Source organism: Cydia amplana, chromosome 1, assembly GCF_948474715.1.
Source record: "Cydia amplana chromosome 1, ilCydAmpl1.1, whole genome shotgun sequence".
Lineage (NCBI taxonomy): Eukaryota > Metazoa > Arthropoda > Insecta > Lepidoptera > Tortricidae > Cydia > Cydia amplana.
In genome coordinates this window covers 8,091,337-8,116,593 of record NC_086069.1, presented here as the reverse complement: position 1 = coordinate 8,116,593, position 25,257 = coordinate 8,091,337, and the positions used below count along the sequence as shown (strand labels likewise).

Below are 25,257 nucleotides of genomic sequence, written 5' to 3'. Positions count from 1 at the left end.
GCAGTATATTTTTTGCGACGTTTAAGAAAGGAGGTCGCACGAAATGTTTTATTTCATTTTTAAATTGCTTCCTCAGGATCACGTACGGTATCTCGATCTCTCCGTAAATGTGGACGAGTAGGTAATTTGTGACCCTTATATTGTTAAATTTGTCATTATATTTAATCTTATATCTTTAAACGAGCAATTATTGTTTATTTATTTATATATATATATATATATATATATATATATAATATTTCGGGAATCTCGGAAACGGCTCTAACGATTTCGATGAAATTTGCTATATGGGGGTTTTCGGGGGCGAAAAATCGAAACGCTAATCTCCCAAATATTAAACGTAAAACGCTAGTACAATTTCTCATTTAATTAGTTACTTACTAGCGATGTGTTATAAAAAAAATTAAGTAGGTAACGCTATTTAAATTTTTCATCACATGAGAAATTTCATATTCTTCATTATCAATGTAAGTAGGTATCTATAAAATTATTTTCGAATACTTCTTTACTTGTTTTCTTGTTTACTGCTTTGACCCAGAAATGTTGTAAAGTATACTACTATAAAGTATACTATAAGTACCAATAGTTGTTTCATTTCATCCTTTGAACTTTATTCCTAATAACACAGATTACTGACAAGACAATCACTAACGGATTGTTCAGTTGTTTAATTTAATTAAGAGTTAACCCATTTTTACTTAGTTGCGTGCCAACAAGGACAGTTTTTTTGGCTTTCGGCGCCAATCCTCCGTTGTTTTGCATTTTTATTCGATTTTGCATGCAATATGATATGTACATAAAAACAATAGACATGGCGACTAATAATACGCTTTCCAAATAATCAATTTATTTTAGTATATGTAATCCAAGTTATAGTTAATCATAATTATGTTAAACAGAATGATTCCCATGAGGTGACCATTATGACATGAAATATTATAATCTTGCCAGGTGTTTTTTTTAAACACCGGTTACTAACGCGGTAATTTAATACTTAGTAGTTTACTGAATAAGTTAGTAATTAAATTTGTGTTATCTTTAATGAGTCATTCCGTATTGATGAAGCACCTGGCGAGTGACATAATATAAAAGTTCAAGGTAAATTGTATGATACCTATTAGGTAATTATTATTAAAAAAATTACTATTCCATATCTCTGCCGGCTCTAAAGGCTTCAAAGCCAACACAAACATAACTGTTAAATGTCTATATATATAAAACGGTGTGTAGCAGCTTCCGTGCACGTCATTCTCGATTGAGCACGCTCCGGGCGCGGCTGCATGATTCCCGCGCATTTTGACGGTTAAAAAATAAAATAAAAAATTGTGGTTTTGTTAGACTGATAGTGGTGCGTTTGTGTTCCAAGTGGTCAGTCGTGTAAGTATTTTGAATGCTAGCCAATCACGTCGAGTTACATTATGTAGGTCAGGTTTGTTAGAATTAACGGGTTTACTTTAAATTTACGTTAGTAGAAAACAGTTGAACAACTAGTTCCCAGAAAAACAATAAAATGTGTTTTATCTAATTATAAAAAAAATCAGATAGAGTTGTTATCTCTCTAGTTTATCTCGATAGTTCAGCGAAGAACATGAAAACCAAAAAAAGCGGCCAAGTGCGAGTCGGACTCGCCCATGAAGGGTTCCGTATTTAGGGGATTTATGACGTATTAAAAAAAAACTACTTACTAGATCTCGTTCAAACCAATTTTAGGTGGAAGTTTGCATGGTAATGTAGGTACATCATATATTTTTTTTAGTTTTATCATTCTTTTATTTTAGAAGTTACGGGGGGGGGGGGGGGGGGACACACATTTTACCACTTTGGAAGTGTCTCTCGCGCAAACTATTCAGTTTAGAAAAAAATAATATTAGAAACCTCAATATGATTTTTGAAGACCTAACCCCACACGTATGGGTTTGATGAAAAAATGTTTTTTTTTTGTTTCAGTTCTAAGTATGGGGAACCCCCAAAATTCATTGTTTTTATTTTTTATTTTTTGTGAAAATCTTAATGCGGTTCACAGAATACATCTACTTACCAAGTTTCAACAGTATAGTTCTTAGTTTCGGAAAAAAGTGGCTGTGACATACGGACGGACACACGGACAGACGGACAGACGGACAGACAGACAGACAGACAGACAGACATGACGAATCCATAAGGGTTCCATTTTTTGCCATTTGGCTACGGAACCCTAAAAAGCTAAATCATGTAGCGAACTTGTTTTCAAATATTTGTCCTTCTCAAACCGGATCCTGTCTGAATTTTAATCGATGCTTCTTTTTTCCTAAATACTTATAATAAAAAGCCACTCCAGGTTTTTGCGGTAAAAAGTCTGTTATGCATCGAAAGTCACAGCACACAAATATACAATTTTTGGAATCATCAACTACTTATTATTATCTCATTCTAAATTCTAAATTCCCGGTTCGGTTTAATTAGATCGACATGACACATGACGCTGGCTATTTTAATAAATGCCAAAAAAAGAGTGTCATATTTTACAATCAAGAGTTCATTCTGTACCTACAGCTGTATTACGTGTATATTATGAATTACTTAACGATAAAATAATTTCTTTACAGGGCTAGGACGTATCACAGTTCTTCATAATGCGAATACTATTTGGTGAGTTTTCAACTATTAAACACATACACGTAACGTGTTAACATTATACGCATATAGGTATGTTATATCGATAGACCAAGTAAAAGACACAAACAATTTTTTTTTCACCTCAGCAGCTCGAACAAGGGTACTTTGATTCTTAAAAACAGTGAGCAAAATGCGATTTTGCTCACTGAGTGAGACAAAATGACATTCAAGTGACCTTGATTGTCAAATGTCATTTCAACATGCGGGGTCTAATAAAAGTTCGAAATACTTGGGTTCTATTATCTCTGTCCCTTTCACACTGTTAGCAAAGAAACAGACAAAAAAAAGTTAAAACGACATTGAACGGTATATTCACGGTTTATAATAGACCCCCGAAAAACTTCAGACCGCATCGTTCCAAACCACGTACGAGTATGAATTCTTAATAATTAATAAATAAAAATAAAGTTTAAGATTTCATAAAACCTGATAAAATACTATATTTTAGGTATTTTATTGTACAATTAAAATAACGAACTCAAAAAATACACAGATCATCACGCAAAATTAATTATTTTACTTTTAAGAATTTCTACCATAGTTGACAAATAGTACGTATCCGCAATTCGGACCGTATCTTACAAAGATTTTTTTTGTTGTCAAAGTTGGCGATTGAAGTGTCAGTTAATGTTTGTTATTTCTATATTATTTTACTGGAATTTATTATTACGTTTTGTTTTTGTGTTCCATTGCGGTAATTAAACTTAATTGTTTGTATATCTTAAGAAAACATGAGTGCAGGTATTAAGTGATGAAGAAGGATTACATTTTTCAAGTTGTCTAATAGGTATGTTCTCACTGCGCTGAGGTGAAAAATGTTGTGTACTACACGAGATCAAAGTTATTTACATCTCGTGCGCTTTTGAGTCCCTTACTACGCTCAAGATTCTAAATTAGATTCACTCGCTACGCTCGTGAATCTATTATAGAATCTTTCGCTTGCACGGGACTCAAAATAAGCACTCGAAGAAATATCAAACTTTGATCACTTGTTGTACAAATAACTATTATTGTAAATAAACATATTCTTATAGGTACCTAGCAAGTAATGCAAATCGAGCATCCGAACTTTAGTATAAGTAATATATCTACATACATTAAAAATAACATTGTATTTAGGTAACTTGATATTTTTATCCTTATTGGTGAATTTTCAACTACAGATAAAATAAGTCACATACAATACAAGTGTGCTCCTATTAAAGATTTAAATTAATATAAAAATAAAGTTTACTATAACTGCAGTACTTACCTACTTCTACCTACTAGCAAACACAAATTATTTATGTCAACGTTAAACGATTGTTACGGGTAACGGCACTGCAGGTCAGCCCCAGTATGGTAGTATAGTATAGTTTGACATAGTTTGAATACAGAATATACCGAGGTGCTAATCAAACTTGGCTAACTGCTTCTCGTAAGGGACGCATTCCGTATTATGAACTACGGAAGCATATTCATAACAAATTCATCATCCATCTGATACCAACTTTGATATTTACTTATAATGAACACACTTGATAAACCGTGCAAACGGGATAAATACCTCGAAACAAGATGCTCATAAGATCTACATGTTAGAAATGTTAGAATACAAGTTGTTATTGCGGTTGATCTATACCTTTTAGAGGTACCTATATATGATTAAGTATAGGTCATACATTTATATGTATAGGAGGTCGTTGGTATTGACCCTATTTAAGTCATTTATCGCTTGACTCCTCGTGAAGGTATTTTGTCGCTTGTGTACGAAAAACCTTATTTATTTATATTATCAGACTAGCTAGTCAAATTGATTCGCTGGCAGTGAAGCACACTTAATACGATACGAGTCTATTTATGGAAGTTACCTAAGCTAAGGTCGTGTGAGCTCATCTTGAGAAGCATGGTTGAGTTGTTAAGAATTTTATCAAATCACAACATTTAAAAGAGGATCTGACACGTGCGTCTAACGAACATGATGCTAAGTGCCTATGGATAAGCAAATCACGAAGAACATTTTTATAAATGCTCATATCTCTAGCACACATAGGGTAACGGCACCAGTGGCCAGCCAGGTACCAGTGTTCAGCCTTTTGAGTCGTTTATTGGTCATAAATATCTGGTATATTCGTTTAAACAAATCGCGAGTACTCAAATAGGAGCTTTGATTCCTTATTGGTTAATACGTCACACGACAGGTGCGGTGAGGGAACGGGGGGAAGTAATATACTCGTTCATACAGGTGCTGTTTTTCGACGAGTGCAATAGTGTCATGTTCGCCATATTTTTTACTGCACGTGGTGTTCTCTTAACAGGCAAGAAAAACTATGTTTTAATGTTAAAAGTTATTGTTTTTGTTAATGATTGGTTTATTTATTAGTTTATCTATTAAATTGCATTATATTTGAATGAAAATATCAATATTTCACTTATAAATTGAGGGGGCTGGCCACTGGATAACACTTTTTTCCAAAGAATCCAGTGCCCAGCCCCCCACGGCTGACCTTTGGGTTATTCGTTTATTTTATTATTTTCGAGCCAGTGCGACCGTTAGGACCGTTAAATTTACATTTTCAAATTTAGTTAGGCATGCCCTAGTCAATTTAAAGTAAAACCCAGTAGTCAGTCGCATTTGAAATAACGTTTTAATGCGGCTGAGCACTGGGTTTCGCGGATCCAGTACTCAGCCATTGACCTTGCTTGCTTGCTTTTTTACCGAATACCTACTAGGAACATAATTATATTTTACTTGATTTACCTCATTAATTTTTGACTTATTAATTATTAGAAAATAAATATTGCGATTCTTAGTTTGCAAGAATAGTGTTAGTTAATTAAGTACCTATGGCCAACAAATTTCGTGTCATAAGAATTGTACCTATAAGATTTTTTTTATTAAATAAGTAAACAAGTAGGTAAGTAATACATATGTATATGCAAAAAAATTATAAACTAAAATTAAAAATTATAACTAACTACAATAACAATAAATAAAATAGCGATAGTTGTTTCAGCGAACGGTCTAATAGCGAAGAGTCTCGACCAACATCTTGAGAGACTCTCGCTAGGTGGTTGGATCAAGGGCCAGATGCAGAAGGCGGTGATCTTGGACACGGCGCGGATAGTCCGCCGGTTCCTCTCTCTGCGGCCCTGACCACCGGCAGCTTGGGCCTTGCCCCGCTGCTGGCGGTACCCTAGGTTAGGTTTTTTATAATATGTTTATAAGTATTTTGTATTGTTTTTGTAAGTGTTTTTGTATTTTATTTTTATATCCATATTATAAATAACCTAATCTGAGAAATTAAATGAATAAAGGATAATAATAAAATAGTAATAAAAAATAGATATTTGTATAACATCGTTGATTTTGATATATGCAAAAAATTATAAACTAAAATTAAAAACTACAACTAACTACAATAACGATAACAAAAATTATAATGAAAAAATAAATATTATAATATCGTTGATTTTGATATAAATATTAGTGATTTTGATCTAATTATTATGAATAGTTTATATAGGCTGAGTACTGGGTACACAGAGGCTGCTTACTGGATTTTGGAGGCTGACTACTGGAGAAAAGTGCCACTTTTTGTTTAAACTTAATTAGAGATATTATAAAGAGGATTGTTATTTTTTTTAATATTTTGTTTTAAAACTATGAACAATTGATCTAACCATGTCATTTGTTTAATTATCCGACTAATCCTGTAGAAATGCCGAACGTTCAAACTTAAAAAAGTCGTTATAAGGCTGACTACGGGTGCCTTTACTCTACGGCTCACTTTGGGTTTTGTTAATTAGAGACAAAAAATATATATAGGTACCTACCTACATTTATTTTAAATAGACGTAACTGTCAGTTATATCATAAATCTATATCTATACTATTCAGATACATTTATGTATTAGATTGTACCTGTGGTAAATATGTACGCAGATGATAACAAGTTCTATGTACATGATTTGAATCTGAAAGTGGTTTCTTACATCCCTTATGCACCTCGTGACATTGCACAGAATATCGTTAAAGTGTAATACGTGGTTTCATTATACCATAATCAGTATTCTAATGTTCATGTAGAAACATACGAGTATAAAGTGAAAATGCTCATTAAGGTTTCTAACTTTCTCACATTGACTATCCATTTCACTTTCTTATATTATTATACAGGGTGCTTCCTGTAACAGGAGCAATAAATTAAACTGTAGGCAGTACTCCTCAAACTGACCAACATTTGTTCAGCAACTTTTGAAAATAACTCATGTTTAGATTTTTATTACACTTTAAAGTTTATTCTAAGACGCAATGTATTGCAAATGTTGTTATGTTTAAACTTTAAAGCGTGACAAGCAACGTCAAACACACTGATGTCAGCGTACATTGAAGGCAATATTTATTTTGTATGAAAAAGAGGAAGTCTAAGGGAGTCATAATTTTTAAAAGTTGCTGAACAAATGTTGGTCAGTTTGAGGAGTACAGCCTTTAGTTTAATTTATTGCTCCTGTTACAGGAAGCACCCTGCATATTTTATGACAGCAAATCCTCGCTACTATGATACTACAAAATTCAATAGTGTTTTAACACAACCTGAGATACTCTGCATATTTTTTTTTCTCTTAGTAAGGTAATTACTAATTTATCATATTGTTTATAGAACTAAAGAAAATTTATTATAAATTGAACCTTTATATCAATAAATTGGGGAGAAACTGTTACTAATCTCATACACGGGTATGTAAAACATACTTACCCGTACAACAAAATTAATTACAGCCGAGTTTATTTTTTTCCTTCCTGCAGTAGGGACGGGACGGTGGAACGGTTCCGTACAGTGATAGCTCTCGCGGGTGGTAAGTACTCGTACTAGACCGCGGGATTGCTTTCTCAGGCGGTATGCGCTCGATCGCTGCCTGCGTACGGTCTGCAGGAACATTTTAAAATTCATAAGAAAATAATACTTTATTTTTACACTCAACATTTTATCGGTAACGTTTTTTAGTTGAATAACATTTTATAATGTATACATGGCAATCACAAGCATTATAATAAATTTTCAATGTGATAGAACCGAAAAATGATTCAGTCTATTGTTGATTCAATCGAATCAAATGATCTTAGACTATTTATAAGAACTTGCGTGGTAAGTACAAGTACATTTACTAAACTGGACAAGTGAACCTAATTTATGATAGTGATTGATTTTTTTAAGGCAAACCACCCCAACGTCTTAGCTTGTGGGTATTAAAATTGAAATACAAACAGAAATCTAAATTTATGTACTTATCCCTAATGCCTTTCCTTTTTTTTTCTTAATTTTAAATAATTATATCTTATAGATAAAATACCAATAAGAATATAAACAACAAACATTAGTGTACTAGTTAAGTAATAAAATAAAGAAAGCGGTACTTGTTGGTCTGTCGGTACCGTTGCATCTGTGAGAGTACAATAGCGCAGGGTCAGCTAAGTGCGTTCACCGCCTGCGCTTGTGCTTTACTAAAGCCGGCCTTTCCTTCTTCTAGTTTATTTCAAAGGTGAAACGAGATAGTAATGCAAGTATTTTTATTATTTTACAAAAAGTGGATATTTAAAAATTTATTTTTCTGTTTCTCGCGATGAAGTGAGGAATAATGCCTTGGTTTCTCTCCCTTGGTTAAGATAAGTACATGCATTATAATGCCTTATCCATGAACCGTTGCTCTGAGCAAGCGTGACTGGTGCGTGCCTGGTTGCCGCTGCGATCTCGTGGGCTATTAAACTTCGTATAATAGCTTTCTAGTGCTTTGTACGGTTGTTATTGTACTGCGTTGGTGTTTGGTGTAGGTCGGGAGAGGTCCTACTGCAGTAGTGGTTCAAAAAATATGCTTCTTGTTTACGATAATAGCACGAAAAATACATTGGCTTAGATGAAAATTGAAATCGAGAAATGGGCCGTTTAATTGAACAGAAAATCGCTTCATAAAATGTCTAATTGTTGTAATTGTTAAATGTTGTGTGAGATCCCAAAGTCCTAACTCCTAACTAGACACTGAATAGTGTAAACAAAAAACATCCAGAATCCAGTCACTGCACTAGAAATCTGCGTTTGGAGTTCTATACTATTGTTGTATATTTTTTGAGGTTAACCCTTAAATTGGCAACGTTAATCACGTGGCACGTTGACTTTGAAAAAATACTGAACTTGATTAAAAAGGTTTGTTTGTACAATTTTTACTGGCAAATCGTCAATTAAGTTATAGTTTATAGTAGAAAAAATAAATAACACGAGTAACAGTGAGATATAACTGTCAGTGTCCAAATTAGTTCGCAAAGGAAACACTTGCCGGCACCTTCAGTAAGTTATACTAACTTTTTGAAGTTTTTGGTGTGCTGATTTTACTTGACATGTGTGGAAATTCATTTAGAAATATTAATCTATACGAATAGTTACACGATCACTTGTTTCCTTACTAATTTAAAAGTCAGGCAAACGAAACATTTGTATGTACCACAGGAGTACCGTTACCAATTACATGAGTCAAAGACAACGGGTACTACGAGTTCCATCGCCAACTTGTCCGAAATATACTTTTGTTTATTAATTGCATGGTTTTGTGAATTTTTGTTTATTTTTGAGCATGAATTACAGTATTGTTGTGTTTCTTTGTCGACAGTGCTTAAAACTTACACGAGCGCACAAAATCTTGGCTTTGGTTCCTACACCTTTATGCATGTTGACCTGTATGATAGTTTGTGCAGAGCAGGAAGGGCAGTTATTGATGAAAGTGGAAGAAGCTTACCAGACAAACAATTAATACACAAGGCCGTAATAGAAAGACCGACAGAGTAACCGCTACGACAATGCAGGTCATTTTCTTGAAAATGGAACAACAAGGTCGCGTTGTAGGTACTGTAAGGAGGGCAGGACGTTTGTGTATTGCATCAAATGTAAAATGCGTCTCTGTTCCGTCGTTGGCGACAAAAACAATAGGAATTGCTTTCGCCTTTTTCACCAAAAGTAGAGTATTAATACACTTCTTTTTTTATAAACATTTCATAGTAATAAAGTGCATTTTTCTTTAATTTGTTGTTTTACTAAGCTCTTGGCAACGGTACACACAAGACACATTCACCAGACAGGGCATTTCACTGGTTAGTTGGCACTGTGACACGTGTGGTACATAGGTTTTCTGGAAATCTGAAAAACCTGGTTTTTTTTTCTATTTTTCCAGGGCAGCTTGGACTACGTCTAGTCGCTTTTATCAGTGAAAACTACATTATTTGTAACTTTTATGTCTTGCCAATTTAAGGGTTAAAGAGGCATTGCAGCTGCACTACACCATTCGCATCGGTACCGCTAGCTCGACCCAGTACTTTACCTAACGACAAAGCGACCGAGACAGTTATATCGAGATGTCGTTAATTCTTTATTGCTGTGTTGAGTCGGTTTAGCGGACGATGTGCTAATTGGTTAACCTGAAAATACAGACCCAGGGATCGGATACCGGTATTTTTTGTATGGGAACGGAAACGGTATTTTTTCGTTCTTTGCTAATTATTTCATTTCTAATTGGGCAATCCAATAATACGAAGTCGTTACCTAAACACACAACCGAGTCCTACATTTCGAGTATATAATAATTCGAAAAATGTGGTTATTTCGAAGTTTTTGCAAAAAACCGGTTCCGATCCCTGTACAGACCGGCATTTAAAATAATTCTCTATTTAAAATAATTCTCTAATAAACTTGTTTTCTCGGAGGTGTACACAGACAAAGATTTATAGACACTTTAACACTAGGTAAAAGCGGATTAAGTAGGGCTAATATATTGCGAATATGAGATTAATTTTTAATTCTTTATAACTCAGAAGATAGCTGGTTTAACATTACTTTATGCTATTAGTGCATGCACTTGTAAATGCCAACTGGGTATTATAGTTGTCCGATTTACGACCACGCCGTTTTATTAAAATATAGTATGTACTGTCATAGAGACGAAGATATCGTTGTCGTTTTAACTTCAATCGGCGTACAAAAATAAATCGAGTTTATGCCATTTCTGTAAGGTACTTTCTTTTGGGGGTAAACTCCATCTTTGCCTTGGAGCCAGTGGCACACTCTTATCTGTTAAAGTTTATTCTCATAATAACCACTAGAATTCTAGTTCAAAAACCGGCAGATTTTCGTTTAGTTTGACTGTGAGGGATTCTAAGTTACACCTACAGATATCATGTAGACGTGTGCGCCGATTAAAAAACGATCGGCGGCGGCGTTTGCCAAAAAATCGGCGGCGGCGGCGTGTTTTCGGCGTGAAATCGGCGTGACCTTGACTTTTAGGTTTCTAAAGAAAATCATGAATTTGTCGTTTTTTCTTGAAAATTTAATGAATCCAGGTTGGTGATAAGTGAACTACGTAATTTACGTATAGTTTTGAATAGGTTGTGAGCAGTGTTGGCCGAAACGTTAATGCAATTGAAAATGTTGGCCATTAACCACTATAAATTGAACCGTAAACTGTAATCGTCCGTTACGGTTTAAGGTTCAATTTATAATGGTTAATGGCCAACATTTTCAATTGCATTAACGTTTCGGCCAACACTGGTTGTGAGTAAAATAGGGTCGCATTTGTAAATTAATATAGGATATAATAACTTGATATTTCTAGTAAATGGCTTATTGCATTAAGGGGTTACCTGGTCCCAAAGACTTTCGATCCGATCTGTATCTCTCTGTAACTTTGTTTCTCATGCTTTCTATGGCTTATCTTTAAATATCCTTGAAATTTGCTAGACGTATAAATAGTGGTAGCAGTCCACTTAATGGTTTTCTTGTCGTACAACCTGGTGGCTCACTGAGACGTATCTTCATCTTTCTCGTTTTCTCATTGCGACCACTTGCGGTCGCGGTCATAAGCCGTGTGGACTGCATGATGCAGACTGCCGCCAGCCATCGACGATCTCAAACATGCTCCACTCCCGAGACCGTTTGCCATTCATTGGGCCTTAACTCATATGTTTTTCTGCGTTGGAAACCGCATAATATGTTGTGAGAAAGATGTTGTGGAGAGCCGAGTGGCGATATTGAGCTCTCTGAGAATTAAGGGGTTTGTTCTTTACTTCTTCTAGCTGTCCTTGGTATAAGCAGCAGTCTTCGCTAACACCACATCTCAAAAGCGCCAACCTTTGGACATCACACTTTTTGAGGCTCCACGTTTCGGCAGCATACTGGAATATTGAAAAGACGAGAACTCGTACTAAGTGCACTCGAAGCCATAGCACTCTACTACAACTCGGAGTACGTTTGACCTGTCTAAGTGAATTACTTTGGTTTTGGAATGTTTGGTCTTATTTAAGATTCAAATTTCTCTAGAAGAGCCGCTATTTCAATGAATTTCTTTCTTCTTATTCCTGTCAGCCAGTCAACAAAAGTACAAACAATGATGATGATCGCAACATTAGCTAATAGCTAGTTTACCTTTTCTGTCGCACTCGCACCTTGAGGTCCCCTGGTACATGAGCCCTGTGTTTTAGTTGCCTAGTTAATTGCAATGTAAGTATTTTCATGACGTAGCATTCCAACTTCGTATATGAGGTGAGGCATAAACATTCTATTATTGAATGAGAATACACAATTAACAGTAAAAATCCTACTTCATATATTACTCCCTCATCTTTCTTGACGCTGAACACTGTGTGTCAAAAAGTGTGTGCCACTGGCTTAAATCCGTGTCATTTAATAAATAATTCATAACAATTTGACAACTGTAACATATATAATACAAATAAATCCAAATTTTCATCCAAATACCAAGTTAGAATAGCTGATTAACAACACTCAAGGTCACGCCGATTTCACGCCGATCATTCATCGGCGGCGGCGGCGTGGCAAAAAAACCCGGCGGCGGCGGCGCGCCGGCGCGGCGCACACGTCTAATATCATGCTCCAGTTCGCCATTACCGTATCACAGCGGTTCTCCATCTTTTTTTTTGACGGAACCCTTTTGGAAAGCGAAATACTTGATGGAACCCTACAATAAAACAATAGTTTTTAGAAGTGTATTTTTTTATTAATAAGCATAATAATTATGCTTATTTTATTATTCTAAATTCTTGCGGAACCCCTGCAGGGGTGTCGCGGAACCCTAGGGTTCCGCGGAACACACTTTGAGAATGGCTGCCGTAGCATATTATCTGCGATCAATGCGATCATCTCACGACTTTCGAGCGATATTTACAGCTAGGGCTGGCATCTGTAGAACAACTAGAACAAACTGGTAAACAGTTTAATAATTGCCGTGTTTGAGCCATACTAATGTCAACAAAAGTAGTCACTTCTGTGGACATTAGTTATAGTTAGTGACCCCTCTCTACCCTCAGCCCTCACACCGGTGTTGTCCTTGAGCCATAGATGTCGCTTTTTGTGGCGGCCCATCTTTTGAAGGAGAGTCACCGTCTGCCAGATATAAAATTGGATACCGTTTTATTAGGGATTTTAATTAGGTACATTGCGAATCATTGAGGTGGCATCAATTTAGCCGACCGATCAAATAACGCAATGTAATGAAACTCGCATGCGAGTTCTCGCACCGTCTAAATGAGCCCTTAGGCAGGCGTCCGGTTTCTTTATCGCATAGCCCAGTAATTAGTCCATCACATTGACGTAGGTACTTTAGTGTACTTTAACTCCCACCTTTGAATTTTCAGTCATGTACAGCCCTACTTGAAACGTCACACTTGTTGTTATTTACAGTGCTATGCCTCGCGGTGGGTCTGAGCAGCGCGCGGTGGGTGCGGCGCGGGCGAGCCCCGCCCAAGACCACAGGCTTCGTCGGGGAAGCCACAAACCAACTCTCCACTGCCATATTCCAGGTAAAACACATATTCAATATCCTTGATAATTTATATGAAACGCAATTGCCGTAAAAATGCGTCTTATCCTGACAGTTGTTGATAGTGAAGCTGAATTTACACATTCTTTGTCACCTATATCATAATCTTTGGGTACGCGTATATTAAGTATGACTCAAGGGCGTATTAAGATTCAAGTTATGGTTATTGTCATAGTTGTAGATATTTTTTGGCAACTTTAAATTGTGAAGCTTTTCGTTACCTATAGGTACGCCTGTTCTTTGAATGGTTTGTATTGAAATTAAATATCAACCTCTTATGATTTCAGGGTTACATCGATGATAACAAGAACATAGCATTCTCGCCACTTGGTTACTCTGCTATCCTCGCCATACTTGCCGAAGGCGCGACGGGCCAGACGAGGGAACAACTCGTATCTGCCCTCCACCTCCCAGACGATCCGAACCTTATTAGAAAAACATATCGATTCATTATGGAAAGACTGAAGAACACTCACGAGTACAAATACAACCAACCTGAATTGAAGAACTATTTCTACATCTACAAAAATTACACAATCAACGATGACTACAAGAAGATATTAGAAGATTATTACCTTACAGATGTTAGATCCGTAGAAAGGTATAATGACGTAGACCACTTCAAACCTAATGAAACTAATGATGATGATGATGAAACAATTGAAATCTCCGACAAAAAAGCTGAAGAAAGTAACAAGAATGAAGAAATTGTAGATCTTGTTCCACCTAAAGAATCTGGTGAGAAGTTTATTTCTTTTGCTGTTGAAGATAAACCTGAGAAAGTAGACATATCTCAAATTGAGTACAAGCCCGCTAAGAATATCAAAGAAAAAATAAAGCTTGTTAAAACTTATCCTAAAAAGGACGAGTCCGGAGAAGAAGAAGAAACTATGGTTGCTGTCGAGGCTAGAAATCATGCGAGAAGCCATCACCATGTTTTACAGGAAAAATCCGATATTGCATCAAGTATATCTGTTAATACTGTTGGAAATAAATCGGGAAAAAGTAAGTAATATCATCCAGAAATTGTTATATGTAGTTGTAAACTAAATATTTCCAGTGGACTAGAATCTAGATCGAGAACTAAAATACGATACAAAATATTGGATTATGTTAAGAAAAAAAAAAGTTTTGAGGCACTAATGCTGACATTGGTGACAATCCTAGATATCTAAGTATTTAAGTTACATGAGTTTTTATAGGCTTCATAATTAAGTAGAGAAGTCATTTCCCTACTTAATTCTGAAGACAAATGGCTTCTATAAAAATATCAAAACAGAAAAGTAGTATCTTCGCAAATTACTCATTAAAAAAATTATAGAAGCATGTAAAAAATTGTATTGAAATATTATTGAACACTCTTTAAATTACATTCAGAAAAAAAAACAGTAGATATCGTTATTTTTTCCAGCTTCACCGTCAAACTCTCTAATGCTCATCTTCAACGGGATGTATTTCCGCGGCGCGTGGAAACAACCTTTCCTAAAGGTCGAGCCAGCTATGTTCTACACGTCAAACAGTGAGAAAAAGCAAGTGCAGATGATGTGTACGAAGGGCATCTTCAAAACTGGCTCTCTTCCTGGTCTCGACAGTTCAGCTATTGAACTGCCTTATGATGTGAGTGTGATTTTGAATTTAGATTCGATCCTTTCTAATGGTCATTAATTTTTTTCCTACTCGTTGACTTTAATGGCTGAAATAAGACTTCGTATGCCAAACTATAATATTTAACACACTTTTCACTGTAGGCTCCCGACACAACTACATAACCCACCAAACTCTTGACTGCGGTCAAGAGAACAAAACCAATAAATAAAACAAAAGACATCATTACTGAAAAAGACGCACGTTGAGACTGAGATACTTACCTAATTTTGTTTAATTATTTAGGTTGTATTACATTCTACATAGTTCAGTAGGTATTGTATACAATAGTGATAAAATCAAGCTTGTCAATCTCGTACTTAGGCCACTCAGCAAGATTCGTGGCCTAAACACAGTACTCGACTGAAAAGCTGTCTCATCACGAGTGTATATAAAATACTATTTAGAAATTTACTTTAGTTTTATTGGAGAAAATGCAAATTAGGTGTTTAGCTTACCGGATAAAAAAACTTTTAAAATGATGACACAATATGTAGAATTAGTTGCATTCGATTTATAATTAACAAATTAAATTACTAACCCACCTTCCAGGGCGGTCGCTACTCCTTGCTGGTCGTGTTGCCTCGCACCCGCGACGGCCTGACGCGGCTGACGGCGGATCTGCCCTCGGCGCCGCTCGAAGACATCCAGGACAGCTTGCGCGAGGAGGAGCTGCAGGTCTCTCTGCCCACATTCTACGTGGAGACCACTACAAAGCCAGTTGCAGCCTTAGCTAAGGTACCTATTAAGTATTTTATTAACCGAGGTTAGGTTAGGTCGCAATGTCCTGGTATTTTGTTGAATAACAATTTAATTCCTTCTTCCTCGTTTCCTCATGACTTAGGGTCGCGACCACATGAGGTCGTTATTTTATGCACCATGGTCCTCCGTTCAGCATGCTTTTCTGCCTAATAAAATGTTTACATACATATATACTTACAATTAGGTGTCATCTTACTTGTCATCACAAATATTTTTATCTTATAGGTATAATCTATCTTTACAAATTGATATTGCAGTTCGGAGTGAGCAGCATCTTCAGCCGCGACGCCGAGCTGTCGGGTGTTTCTTCAGCGGAGGGACTATTCGTACAAGAGCTGGTGCAGCACGTAGCGGTTCGCGTCGACAACACGGACACCTCCGCGTCACAAATGTCAGGTATGTAGATGCTTGTAACTCTTGTAAGCCTTGTCAGCTTTAGCGTCTCTTCGAAACGTAACGAAGTGAACTTCCTCGCTCGCACGAATGCTTGAATTCGTGTTCCTTCGACTTTTGTTGTAGAATAAATTAATTAAATATTTGTTTGTGTTTGTACAAAAGTAATTGTCGAATTGTCAATCACCTATAAGTATACTAAAAAATTAAGTTTTCTATTTTAGCTAAAGCATGGATACGCTCCATTGAGTAAACATCATCGTTTATGTCTTTCTTTATATTATCTCGTAAAATTAGTTTAGAAGAAGCTTACTAATCTAATCTTGAAGTATTACACACAAAGTGACCACGCATAACCTTTTGTTACATTTACTTTTTCAGCATCTAACGCGGTCCAGGAGTCTCTTAAGAACATCCCATTGTCCGGCATCAAGGAACCCCGCCGCTTCAGCGTCGACCGACCCTTTATGTTCTTCATCATCGATCGCCTGGACAACTTGGTTGTTATTGCTGGGAAAGTCATAGACCCAGAAGCACCGACACCGTTCCAAATTTAAACAAGATTTTTTTAAAGAAACAAAAGACTTAATTTTTCGATCGCTAATATTTCAGTACAATTCGAGCAATAAGCCGTTAGTCAGTTGACTGTTTGTTTCCTTTTTTTATTTATTTGGAGCATGATGATGTTTTGCTGTGAATTTAATTGACTGTACTTAATCTTAAATACCTATACGAGAAAGTAAACCAGAAGCATTTGATAAGTGAAAGTACACAGCGTAGGTTTAAGTCATTAGACTAAGGTATTATTTATTTTAGTGGCAGTTGTGATCGCGATTAAGATTATATTTATTTTTATTGTATAATGTTCATTTTTTATGTACCTTTACCCCACCCAGCTTTGAACAAAATCAAATACTTGTAAAATTAAATGTTTATATGGCATCGTACATCTAGAATATATATTCTAGATTCATATCCGTCCGTATTGGCTGTTCAAAAAAATTTTTTTTTTCAAACCGTAAAATGGGGTGAGTAGGGTTGCGGGGAGAGTTGGGTTATGAATGGGGAGAGAAGGGATGAAAGGGGGGTGAGATGGAATTTTAAGGCTACTGCTACAAAAATAATGTATTCCAATTTAAAATGGAGCTATAGTAATACTCTTAATAAAAAAAATCGATCCAACAATCTTCCAAAATCACATTTGTATGAAATCCCATCTCACCCCAATTACGAGAGACTACGGGGTGAGGTGGGATTTCCTGTTTATCGTCAAAGTTATGAAATGGAACTACCCAAAATAAAATAAAAACCGGCCAAGCGCGACTCGGACTCGCGCACGGAGGGTTCCGCACCATCAACAAAAAATAGAGCAAAACAAGCAAAAAAACGGTCACCCATCCAAGTACTGACCCCGCCCGACGTTGCTTAACTTCGGTCAAAAATTACGTTTGTTGTATGGGAGCCCCACTTAAAACTTTATTTTATTCTGTTTTTAGTATTTGTTGTTATAGCGGCAACAGAAATACACCATCTGTGAAAATTTCAACTGTCTAGCTATCACGGTTCGTGAGATACAGCCTGGTGACAGACGGACGGACGGACGGACACCGGAGTCTTAGTAATAGGGTGCCGTTTTTACCCTTTGGGTACGGAACCCTAATAAAATACAAAACGTCCGGAACACTTATTATATACACCATTCAGTTTGCATATGTAAAAATAAAATGTTATCGAGGTTTGAATGTCAGTTTTGCCCCTACTTACCCCATTTTACGATACTTCTGAACTCTAGTTTACATTAGTAAATTTCATTCGATAGCGTCACGAGCGTTTGCGTTGCATTATGTCTATTTTTGTATAGGATTTTGAACAGTGCGCCAAGCGGGACGTTTTGGAAACTGAAAATCCCATACAAAATGACACTTTATCGAATGAAATTTACACTAAGGATACAAGTACGTTGATGTTAAATTTAATGTAATGATCTTCTCAATAATAATCTAAGTAAAGCGACATAAAATATCTTGCCATACGATCCAGTCCATTATACTTGTTATACGTGCATTTGTAAGAGAAGTATAGAGGGTAGTTTACCCGTTGTGAGATGTTTATGTACCTACCCGGCATAATTTATCTTCAGCTTAAACATATTAACGGTCGCGCTGGTCGTGCCTAAGTGCAAAAAAGACAAAAGAATTAAACGAGAATAAAATTAAAAGTGAAGTGAAGTGTGAATATGGATCAAGACAAAGAAAATTTAAAAGCAAAAACAAGGATTCCTCTACCCATGGCACCTCTGCCAGCTCTGCCGAACCACTTGCTGAAGAAATTAAGCGAGAGACCACCGTTGAATACTTTATCGGGCCCTAATGCACTCAATAATAATGTGCCATCTTTAAATTTGTTCTGCATGGCTGGCCCAAGCAATTCAAAAAACAAAAGCGTTGTCAATAGACCAAAGAGTCCTTTTCAAATTGACACTAAATTTGTAACTGTGCGACGGGGTTGTGAAGATTTCGACAACAATTTTGTTGCTTACCAAGACGATAAGAGAAGAATATCAGAGCCGAGTGTCATTACTGTTAGCAGTGATGAGGAAAATGATACAAACGAAAAGGAAATACATTTCACTGATAAAGATGGCCTTGCTAATAAGAAGCGGATATCAGCAAGTACCCCGGCTCTTAACACATTAGTTCCAGCCAGGGTAAAGAATATAAAGCGAAGCTTGAAAAGACCTCATAGTAGAGAGTTACAAGGTTTAACACCACTGGAAAATCGGGAAAGGGTAGATGGCAGAGCGAAACGGAGACTGAATTTCAATCAAACAATTCGTGAGAGGATGCAGTCACCTGATTTATGTATGTAACTATGTTACTAAAATGATTGAATATTCGTTTTCTAAATACATTTCTTATTTATGTCCTTTGTAAGTGTTAGGTAATGTTAATCGTTGCATTACTATTCAAGTGTTGTGTCATTTAATTTACAGTACAAAAATCATACATGGCTAGCATGGACAGAGAATATACGGGTGAAATTCTATCATACCTTCTACAAGCCGAAACGAAACCAGTGGCCCTCCCGCGGGTTAAGAGTGAGACGAGAGCGTGCGTTATCAACTGGCTGATGAAAATTAACGTAAGTACCATAAATAAATAAAAAATGTACCATATGTTGCGTTTATAAAATTAAGTATAATTTCCTATACACAGTTAATCATGCTCTACTAAACACATAAGGATGTCTTACGTTAGAACGGCGCGGGTCCGGACCGAGGCAACCGACTCTTCATTTTCTATGACAGGCGACCGGTGATCACGTGATGCTTTCTATAGAAAACAGTGTCGGATAAATCGGCTCGGACCCGGGCCTTTCTAACGTTTCAGCCTTTATGGTATTCTATAAGTGTTTCGTTTTATGAAATACAACTCCGTATTTATTTAAATAGTACAATAGTTCGAAATAAGTGTCATATAGTGATAATTCTTTCCTTATTGACATTTGAATTAAACTTAGGGCATAGACGGCAACCCAGCCACCATTCAGACGGCGGTGTGGTACCTGGACGCGGTGCTGGCCACGGGCAACGTGACGCTGGAGAACATGCAGCTGGTGGCGGCGGCCGCGTACTGGATCGCGTCCAAGCTCCACGGGCCGCTCACGCCTGCGTCCAAGCTTGTCAAATACGCAAACCATGCCTTCACGCAGCAGAGGCTGTTGGAGGCGGAGAAAGTCATATTGCTTAGATTGGTATGTGGTATCTACCTACTGTTTATACTTTTTCACCACACCAACTGGTAAAGGCTCCCTTGATTGTTCAAAAACTGTTGGCAAAGTTGCATTTTATTCACATGTGAGGCAAAGTAATCAAATGTAAATTTTGAGTTGTTTTCTTATGTTTGCTGATAGAATTGACTTTTAAATGATTAATATTTAATAACAATTATTTGGATTTGATTTGGTTTGATATCTTAGTTTATATTTTCTTCGGGTTGGTGTGGTAAAAGATTTTGTGTTTCACTTGGGAGCAAATTTTGTTTAACCCTCGTGCTTTGAAACCCTCGCAACGGCCAAGATTTCATTATTCGAACCACTTGCTACGCTCGTGGTTCAATTTTGGAATCTTTCGCTTGCTCAGGTATCAATATTAGCACGAGCGGTTAAACAACAACTTTGCCCCCTTGTAAAACAAATAACTATTACAGGGTACATATGGTGCTACTTTCCCGCAGTAGTGCGGGAATAAGCATTTTCCGTGCTTATGTCGAAAATTTAAATGGCTATTTATTACTGTAAAACGTACAATATACGTGCGAATAGGTAATTCGCAACTCATATCGATTTAATTATCAATGTCGATTAAATTCCTTTGGTCGTGGTTTAATTCATCTATCACCATTTCACCACTCGTTGCAAATTTCCTACTTTCCGCACTTGTATCGTAAAAAACTATTTTAATAGTAAAAAAAACTAGGAAAGTGTAATATTAAACAAGAAATTAAACTTATATATCATAAAATTTAAAATATATATTTGTATATATTTTGAAAATTTAAAATAAATATATACGTGTAAAACAAAAAGGACTGGTAAACTTTCGTAGCTCAGTTGGTTGAGAGCGATAGTACCGGTGTTCCGAAAGGTCTCAAGTTCGAGTCTTGCCGGAAGCAGTACATTTTAATTTTCACCTCAGCAGCTCGAACAAGGGTACTTTGCTACTTAAAAACAAAATTCATCATCATCATCCTCCTAGCGTTTGTCCCGTACTGTAACGGGGTCCGCTTTCCTACTTTTCTCCTTCCACTTCGCTCTATCCTGGACATCGGTTTCTGCCAACCCACAGGCGTTTAAATCTTTGGCGATGACATTACGCCACCGCTGCCTTGGTTTGCCCCTCCTGTACTTAAAAACAAAATTATTAGACAAAATGAGCAAAATGCGCTTTTGCGATTTTGCTCACTGTTTTTAAGTAGCAAAGTACCCTTGTTCGAGCTGCTGAGGTGAAAACTTAATTGTTGGTATATTTTAAGAAAACATGAAGAAGGAATACATTTTTCGGGTTCTCTAATATGTTCTCAGCTCTCACTGCTGAGGAGAAAAGTTTTGTGAACTACACGAGATCAAAGTTATTTACATCTCGTGCGCTTTTGAGTCCCTTACTACGCTCAAGATTCTAAATTAGATTCACTCGCTACGCTCGTGAATCTAGTATAGAATCTTTCGCTTGCACGGAACTCAAAATAAGCACTCGAGGAAATATCAAACTTTGATCTCTTGTTGTACAAATAACTATTTTCCAGTAACAAAACGTTTATTTAACATAAATAGTACAAACTAAATACTTAAGTACCTTATAAAATAAAATAACTAAATCTAAACCTAATAAAAAAACCCCTAAAACCTACCTTCTAACCCTAGGCCCCTCGGCAAGGTGCCCATCACGCAGGCAGCATTCCCGCGCTGTATAGCGATGGCAATCCTTTGCGCGAGAAAGCTGCCTGCGCGAGAGTCCCCTGTTGCCTCCCTTAACCGCTTACCAAGCTCCTTAAGGAGCCCACGCGCTCCTATAATAGTAAATTCCTTTGGTATAATATAATATCCACTATTTTCCTATAATATCAATATTAGTATCGCTCGCAAAAAAATCGCTTGATAATAAATTGTTTATCCACACGCTGATCCGCATTTATCCCAGCCCAATATACCTTCTTAATTTTAATCTGTTTGTTATATTAGGAACCATGTCATCGATTTTAGTAACAAGAAAAACTGCATTCATACATTTAAAAAAAAATGTGTATCAGCTCGGGAATCGAACCCGGACGTTTTGAAAAATAAAACTAAAATTATTTCTATTTAGATATCGATTGTGTCTAGGTCTTAAGCAGTAAATGTTACTATGAAACATGATGTCTAAAATGAATAAAATGCAGTTTTCATATCCTTTAATTTATTTTTGTAAGTTTTCGAAATGACCACCATTTTTAGGGTTCCGTACCCAAAGGGTAAAAACGGGACCCTATTACTACGACTCCGCTGTCCGTCCGTCCGTCCGTCCGTCCGTCTGTCACCAGGCTGTATCTCACGAACCGTGATCAGGGCCGGATTAAGCATGTCGGGGCCCCTAGGCAGTGCAATGCTTGGGGCCCCCTTAGGCCCTTACAGTCAATTCTGCATACATAATGTTCATTTTTCAGTTCAGGGAAGTAAGTTTGTGGTTTTAATTTCAACCTTCAGGTGTCGGTTGAGCCGATCCGAACATGCCGAGCGATGTCTTTTTCGATCTTATTGCGTGGACATAAAGCTTTTTTCTATCAGTTTTTGCCGATTGCTTTTTGCGTCAAGTGTGGGGCGAGCCCTTTTTTTCTCAATAGGTAGTTAAATATTGTGCGAGGCTGAACAGCGAATGTCCGACCATAATACCATACCATACCATAATGAGCCACATGATTAAAATTAACGTAATAATAAAGATATTCCATAGGTTTAAATTCCTATTCATTGACCAATCAAGTTAGCATGTAGGTACAGGGTCAACCAGAAAAGCAGCAACAAAACGCGAGCGCAGCGAGCGCGAATTTTTTTGTAAAAAAAATTGTGAAAGCGTGTTAAAAAGGCCGGGCCGGGCCTAAAAATCCGAAGTTCCCCAGTGAGCTGAGCTTTCATGCGAGGTCGAAGCCGTGCTTCAGGATAAGCTCAGCTTGAGCACAGACGCCAACCAATGTCCATTGTATTATAAAGCGAGACCGCAGGCCGAGCTTGGCGCAGCTAGGCCAAAGGCTAAGCTGAAGAAGAGGAGATTTGGAAGACAAACCAAAAATGGAGGTGTGAGGCTGAAGGTCGAGCTCAGCAATCTCCACATTACTTAACAAGCCCGAAGCATACTTATAACCAGCGAGGTGAGCTTTCATGCGAGGCAAAAGGCCAAGCTTCTGAAATCAATGTTTATATTTGTTAAAAAGCGACGCCGAAGGTCGAACTGTACGAAAACAGCGCTCTGACACGAACCAATCGTCAAATGTTACTCGACAATAATATGTCTTTAGCAAGAGTTACTCGGAGATGAGGTATTAGGCCCTCGGGAGCCTGAAAATCGAGCTCGATATTACAGACTTTAAATCTATAAAATAACATAATGATCGTGTATCTGAGAAACTGATATTGGACCTTAAGTAGGTATAAATGTTTAGGTACAATAATAACAATATTTATGAATTTTGGCCATATGAAACAAATATTGTTTTTGGCGCGCGCGGGGCCGCCGGGGCCCCCTATCCGAGGCGGGGCCCCCTAGCCGAAGCGGGGCCCATAGGCAGTTGCCTACTCTGACTTAGGGTTAATCCGGCCCTGACCGTGATAGTAGACAGTTGAAATTTTCACAGATGATGTATTTCTGTTGCCGCTATAACAACAAATACTAAAAACAGAATAAAATAAAGATTTAAGTGGGGCTCCCATACAACAAACGTGATTTTTGACCGAAGTTAAGCAACGTCGGGCGGGGTCAGTACTTGGATGGGTGACCGTTTTTTTGCTTGTTTTTTTTGCTCGTTTTGCTCTATTTTTTGTTGATGGTGCGGAACCCTCCGTGCGCGAGTCCGACACTTGGCCGGTTTTTTTCAATACATTTTACATATTTTTTTTTTATGTGTGCAGTTTTTCTTGTTCAAATCGATGACATGGTTCCTAAGAAGAGATCGTCGTATGTCTTATAGACTTGAGTTTAGTTTAGACTAGAGTTTCAGATTTCCCCATACTGACCGATCTAAATGGGCCACCCTGTATAAGTAGTTAGTTAATTATTATTGAAACACTGCAGAAATCTCCGCGCCAACCAATAGTGCCCCAAGACTACCTCTGCTATTTCGCTTGGTGGTGCAACAAAGAACGGCCTGGTGAGATCGAAGTGGCCACCACGTTCCTCTGCCTCTGCGGGATGATGGTCAACAAGAGCCTCTGCCCCGAGTACCCGTCCGTGGTCGCCGCGGCTTCTATAAGGAATGCTTTGTTGTTGCTGAAGAAAAAGGAGCTGATGCCGCGACTGCAGAGGTGTCCGGCGTAAGTGGGAACTTTTTGATTGGCAAATGAAATTAGTGCAAGTGAAATTATGGAAACCAAGGGTATCACATTTGTTTCATGGTGGCAATCGTTAGAAAAAGCGTTATTTCGTCACAACTGAGTAATTGCACAGAGTACCTACCTACACTTACAAGATAGGAGATAGGACGTTAAACTTAAGCTAGGTACTCGTATTTCATTTACTTGTGTTATTGGTAATGAGTCTTAACTGTCAACCTTGTCGTTCTATTCTTCCTTTTGATTTAGATACGTAGCTGCAGAAAGAAAGGCCGGGAACATATCACACACGTGCACCATTCTTCGGCACGCGGTGCGCGTGGTGGGTGCGAAGAACTACAGCTATAAGTTCATATTCGAGCAGTACGGACTGCCGCCGAAGTACATCGCTCAGACCATCGTGAGTGCGGCCAACGAGCTCGCTGTCATGGACACTAGGAGCACAGCTGTCATATATTAAACTAAAATATTTAGGGATGAAGCGGAACTGCACCTGGACAGTAATTTATGCTCAATGGAAGTATACTTTTATTAGTAACAATAACAATACGTACCTACTTACATAACACAGCATTCACAGGCATTTTAAAATGCTTGATCCATTATTGTTTCAAATTATTAGGGAATTAAGAGAAGATTCCGTTGAAAAAGAGGGAGTGCAATGGTTGCATGGTACGTAAATAATGTAGCAATTTTCATCAATTTGTTATTGTCCACATTCCTTATTTTTGTAAAAACATGTTATAATGTAATTTTAATAGTTAGAGTTAGTTGTTTGTTTAAGTTTTAAAGTATACAGGTGCGGTTTTTTGTCATTTTGCGTACTTAATACAAATGGGCGTTTTTTTTTGTTGTCCCCTACACTTT

General features: G+C 37.2%; 3 protein-coding genes across 3 annotated transcripts in view; all 3 read left to right on the top strand.

Moving 5' to 3' along the window:
- LOC134647290 (ovalbumin-related protein X-like) overlaps positions 1-25,257 on the top strand; it is a 283,884-nt gene that overhangs the window by 249,317 nt on the left and 9,310 nt on the right. The window lies entirely within an intron of this gene.
- Positions 1,230-16,879, top strand: LOC134663258 (ovalbumin-related protein Y-like). Its single transcript, XM_063519672.1, has 8 exons — positions 1,230-1,377; positions 2,586-2,628; positions 13,374-13,492; positions 13,800-14,517; positions 14,924-15,129; positions 15,709-15,894; positions 16,176-16,314; positions 16,693-16,879. Exons 2-8 carry the CDS (start codon positions 2,613-2,615, stop codon positions 16,866-16,868), a joined length of 1,560 nt encoding a protein of 519 aa, XP_063375742.1. The 5' UTR covers positions 1,230-1,377; positions 2,586-2,612; the 3' UTR covers positions 16,869-16,879.
- LOC134647218 (uncharacterized) lies at positions 18,548-24,865 on the top strand. Its single transcript, XM_063501448.1, has 5 exons — positions 18,548-19,172; positions 19,304-19,452; positions 19,831-20,064; positions 24,134-24,372; positions 24,640-24,865. The coding sequence occupies exons 1-5, from the start codon at positions 18,548-18,550 to the stop codon at positions 24,848-24,850; spliced, it is 1,458 nt and encodes a 485-aa protein (XP_063357518.1). The 3' UTR covers positions 24,851-24,865.

Excerpts from the sequence above, each read along its gene's own strand:
- LOC134663258 (XM_063519672.1), top strand. Across the intron at positions 15,130-15,708 it reads CTATTGAACTGCCTTATGAT|GGCGGTCGCTACTCCTTGCT; the intron begins GTGAGTGTGATT and ends CCCACCTTCCAG. Across the intron at positions 16,315-16,692 it reads CTCCGCGTCACAAATGTCAG|CATCTAACGCGGTCCAGGAG; the intron begins GTATGTAGATGC and ends TTACTTTTTCAG.
- LOC134647218 (XM_063501448.1), top strand. The coding sequence starts at position 18,548 with ATGGATCAAGACAAAGAAAATTTAAAAGCAAAAACAAGGATTCCTCTA. Across the intron at positions 19,453-19,830 it reads ACTGGCTGATGAAAATTAAC|GGCATAGACGGCAACCCAGC; the intron begins GTAAGTACCATA and ends AATTAAACTTAG. Across the intron at positions 20,065-24,133 it reads AAGTCATATTGCTTAGATTG|AAATCTCCGCGCCAACCAAT; the intron begins GTATGTGGTATC and ends GAAACACTGCAG.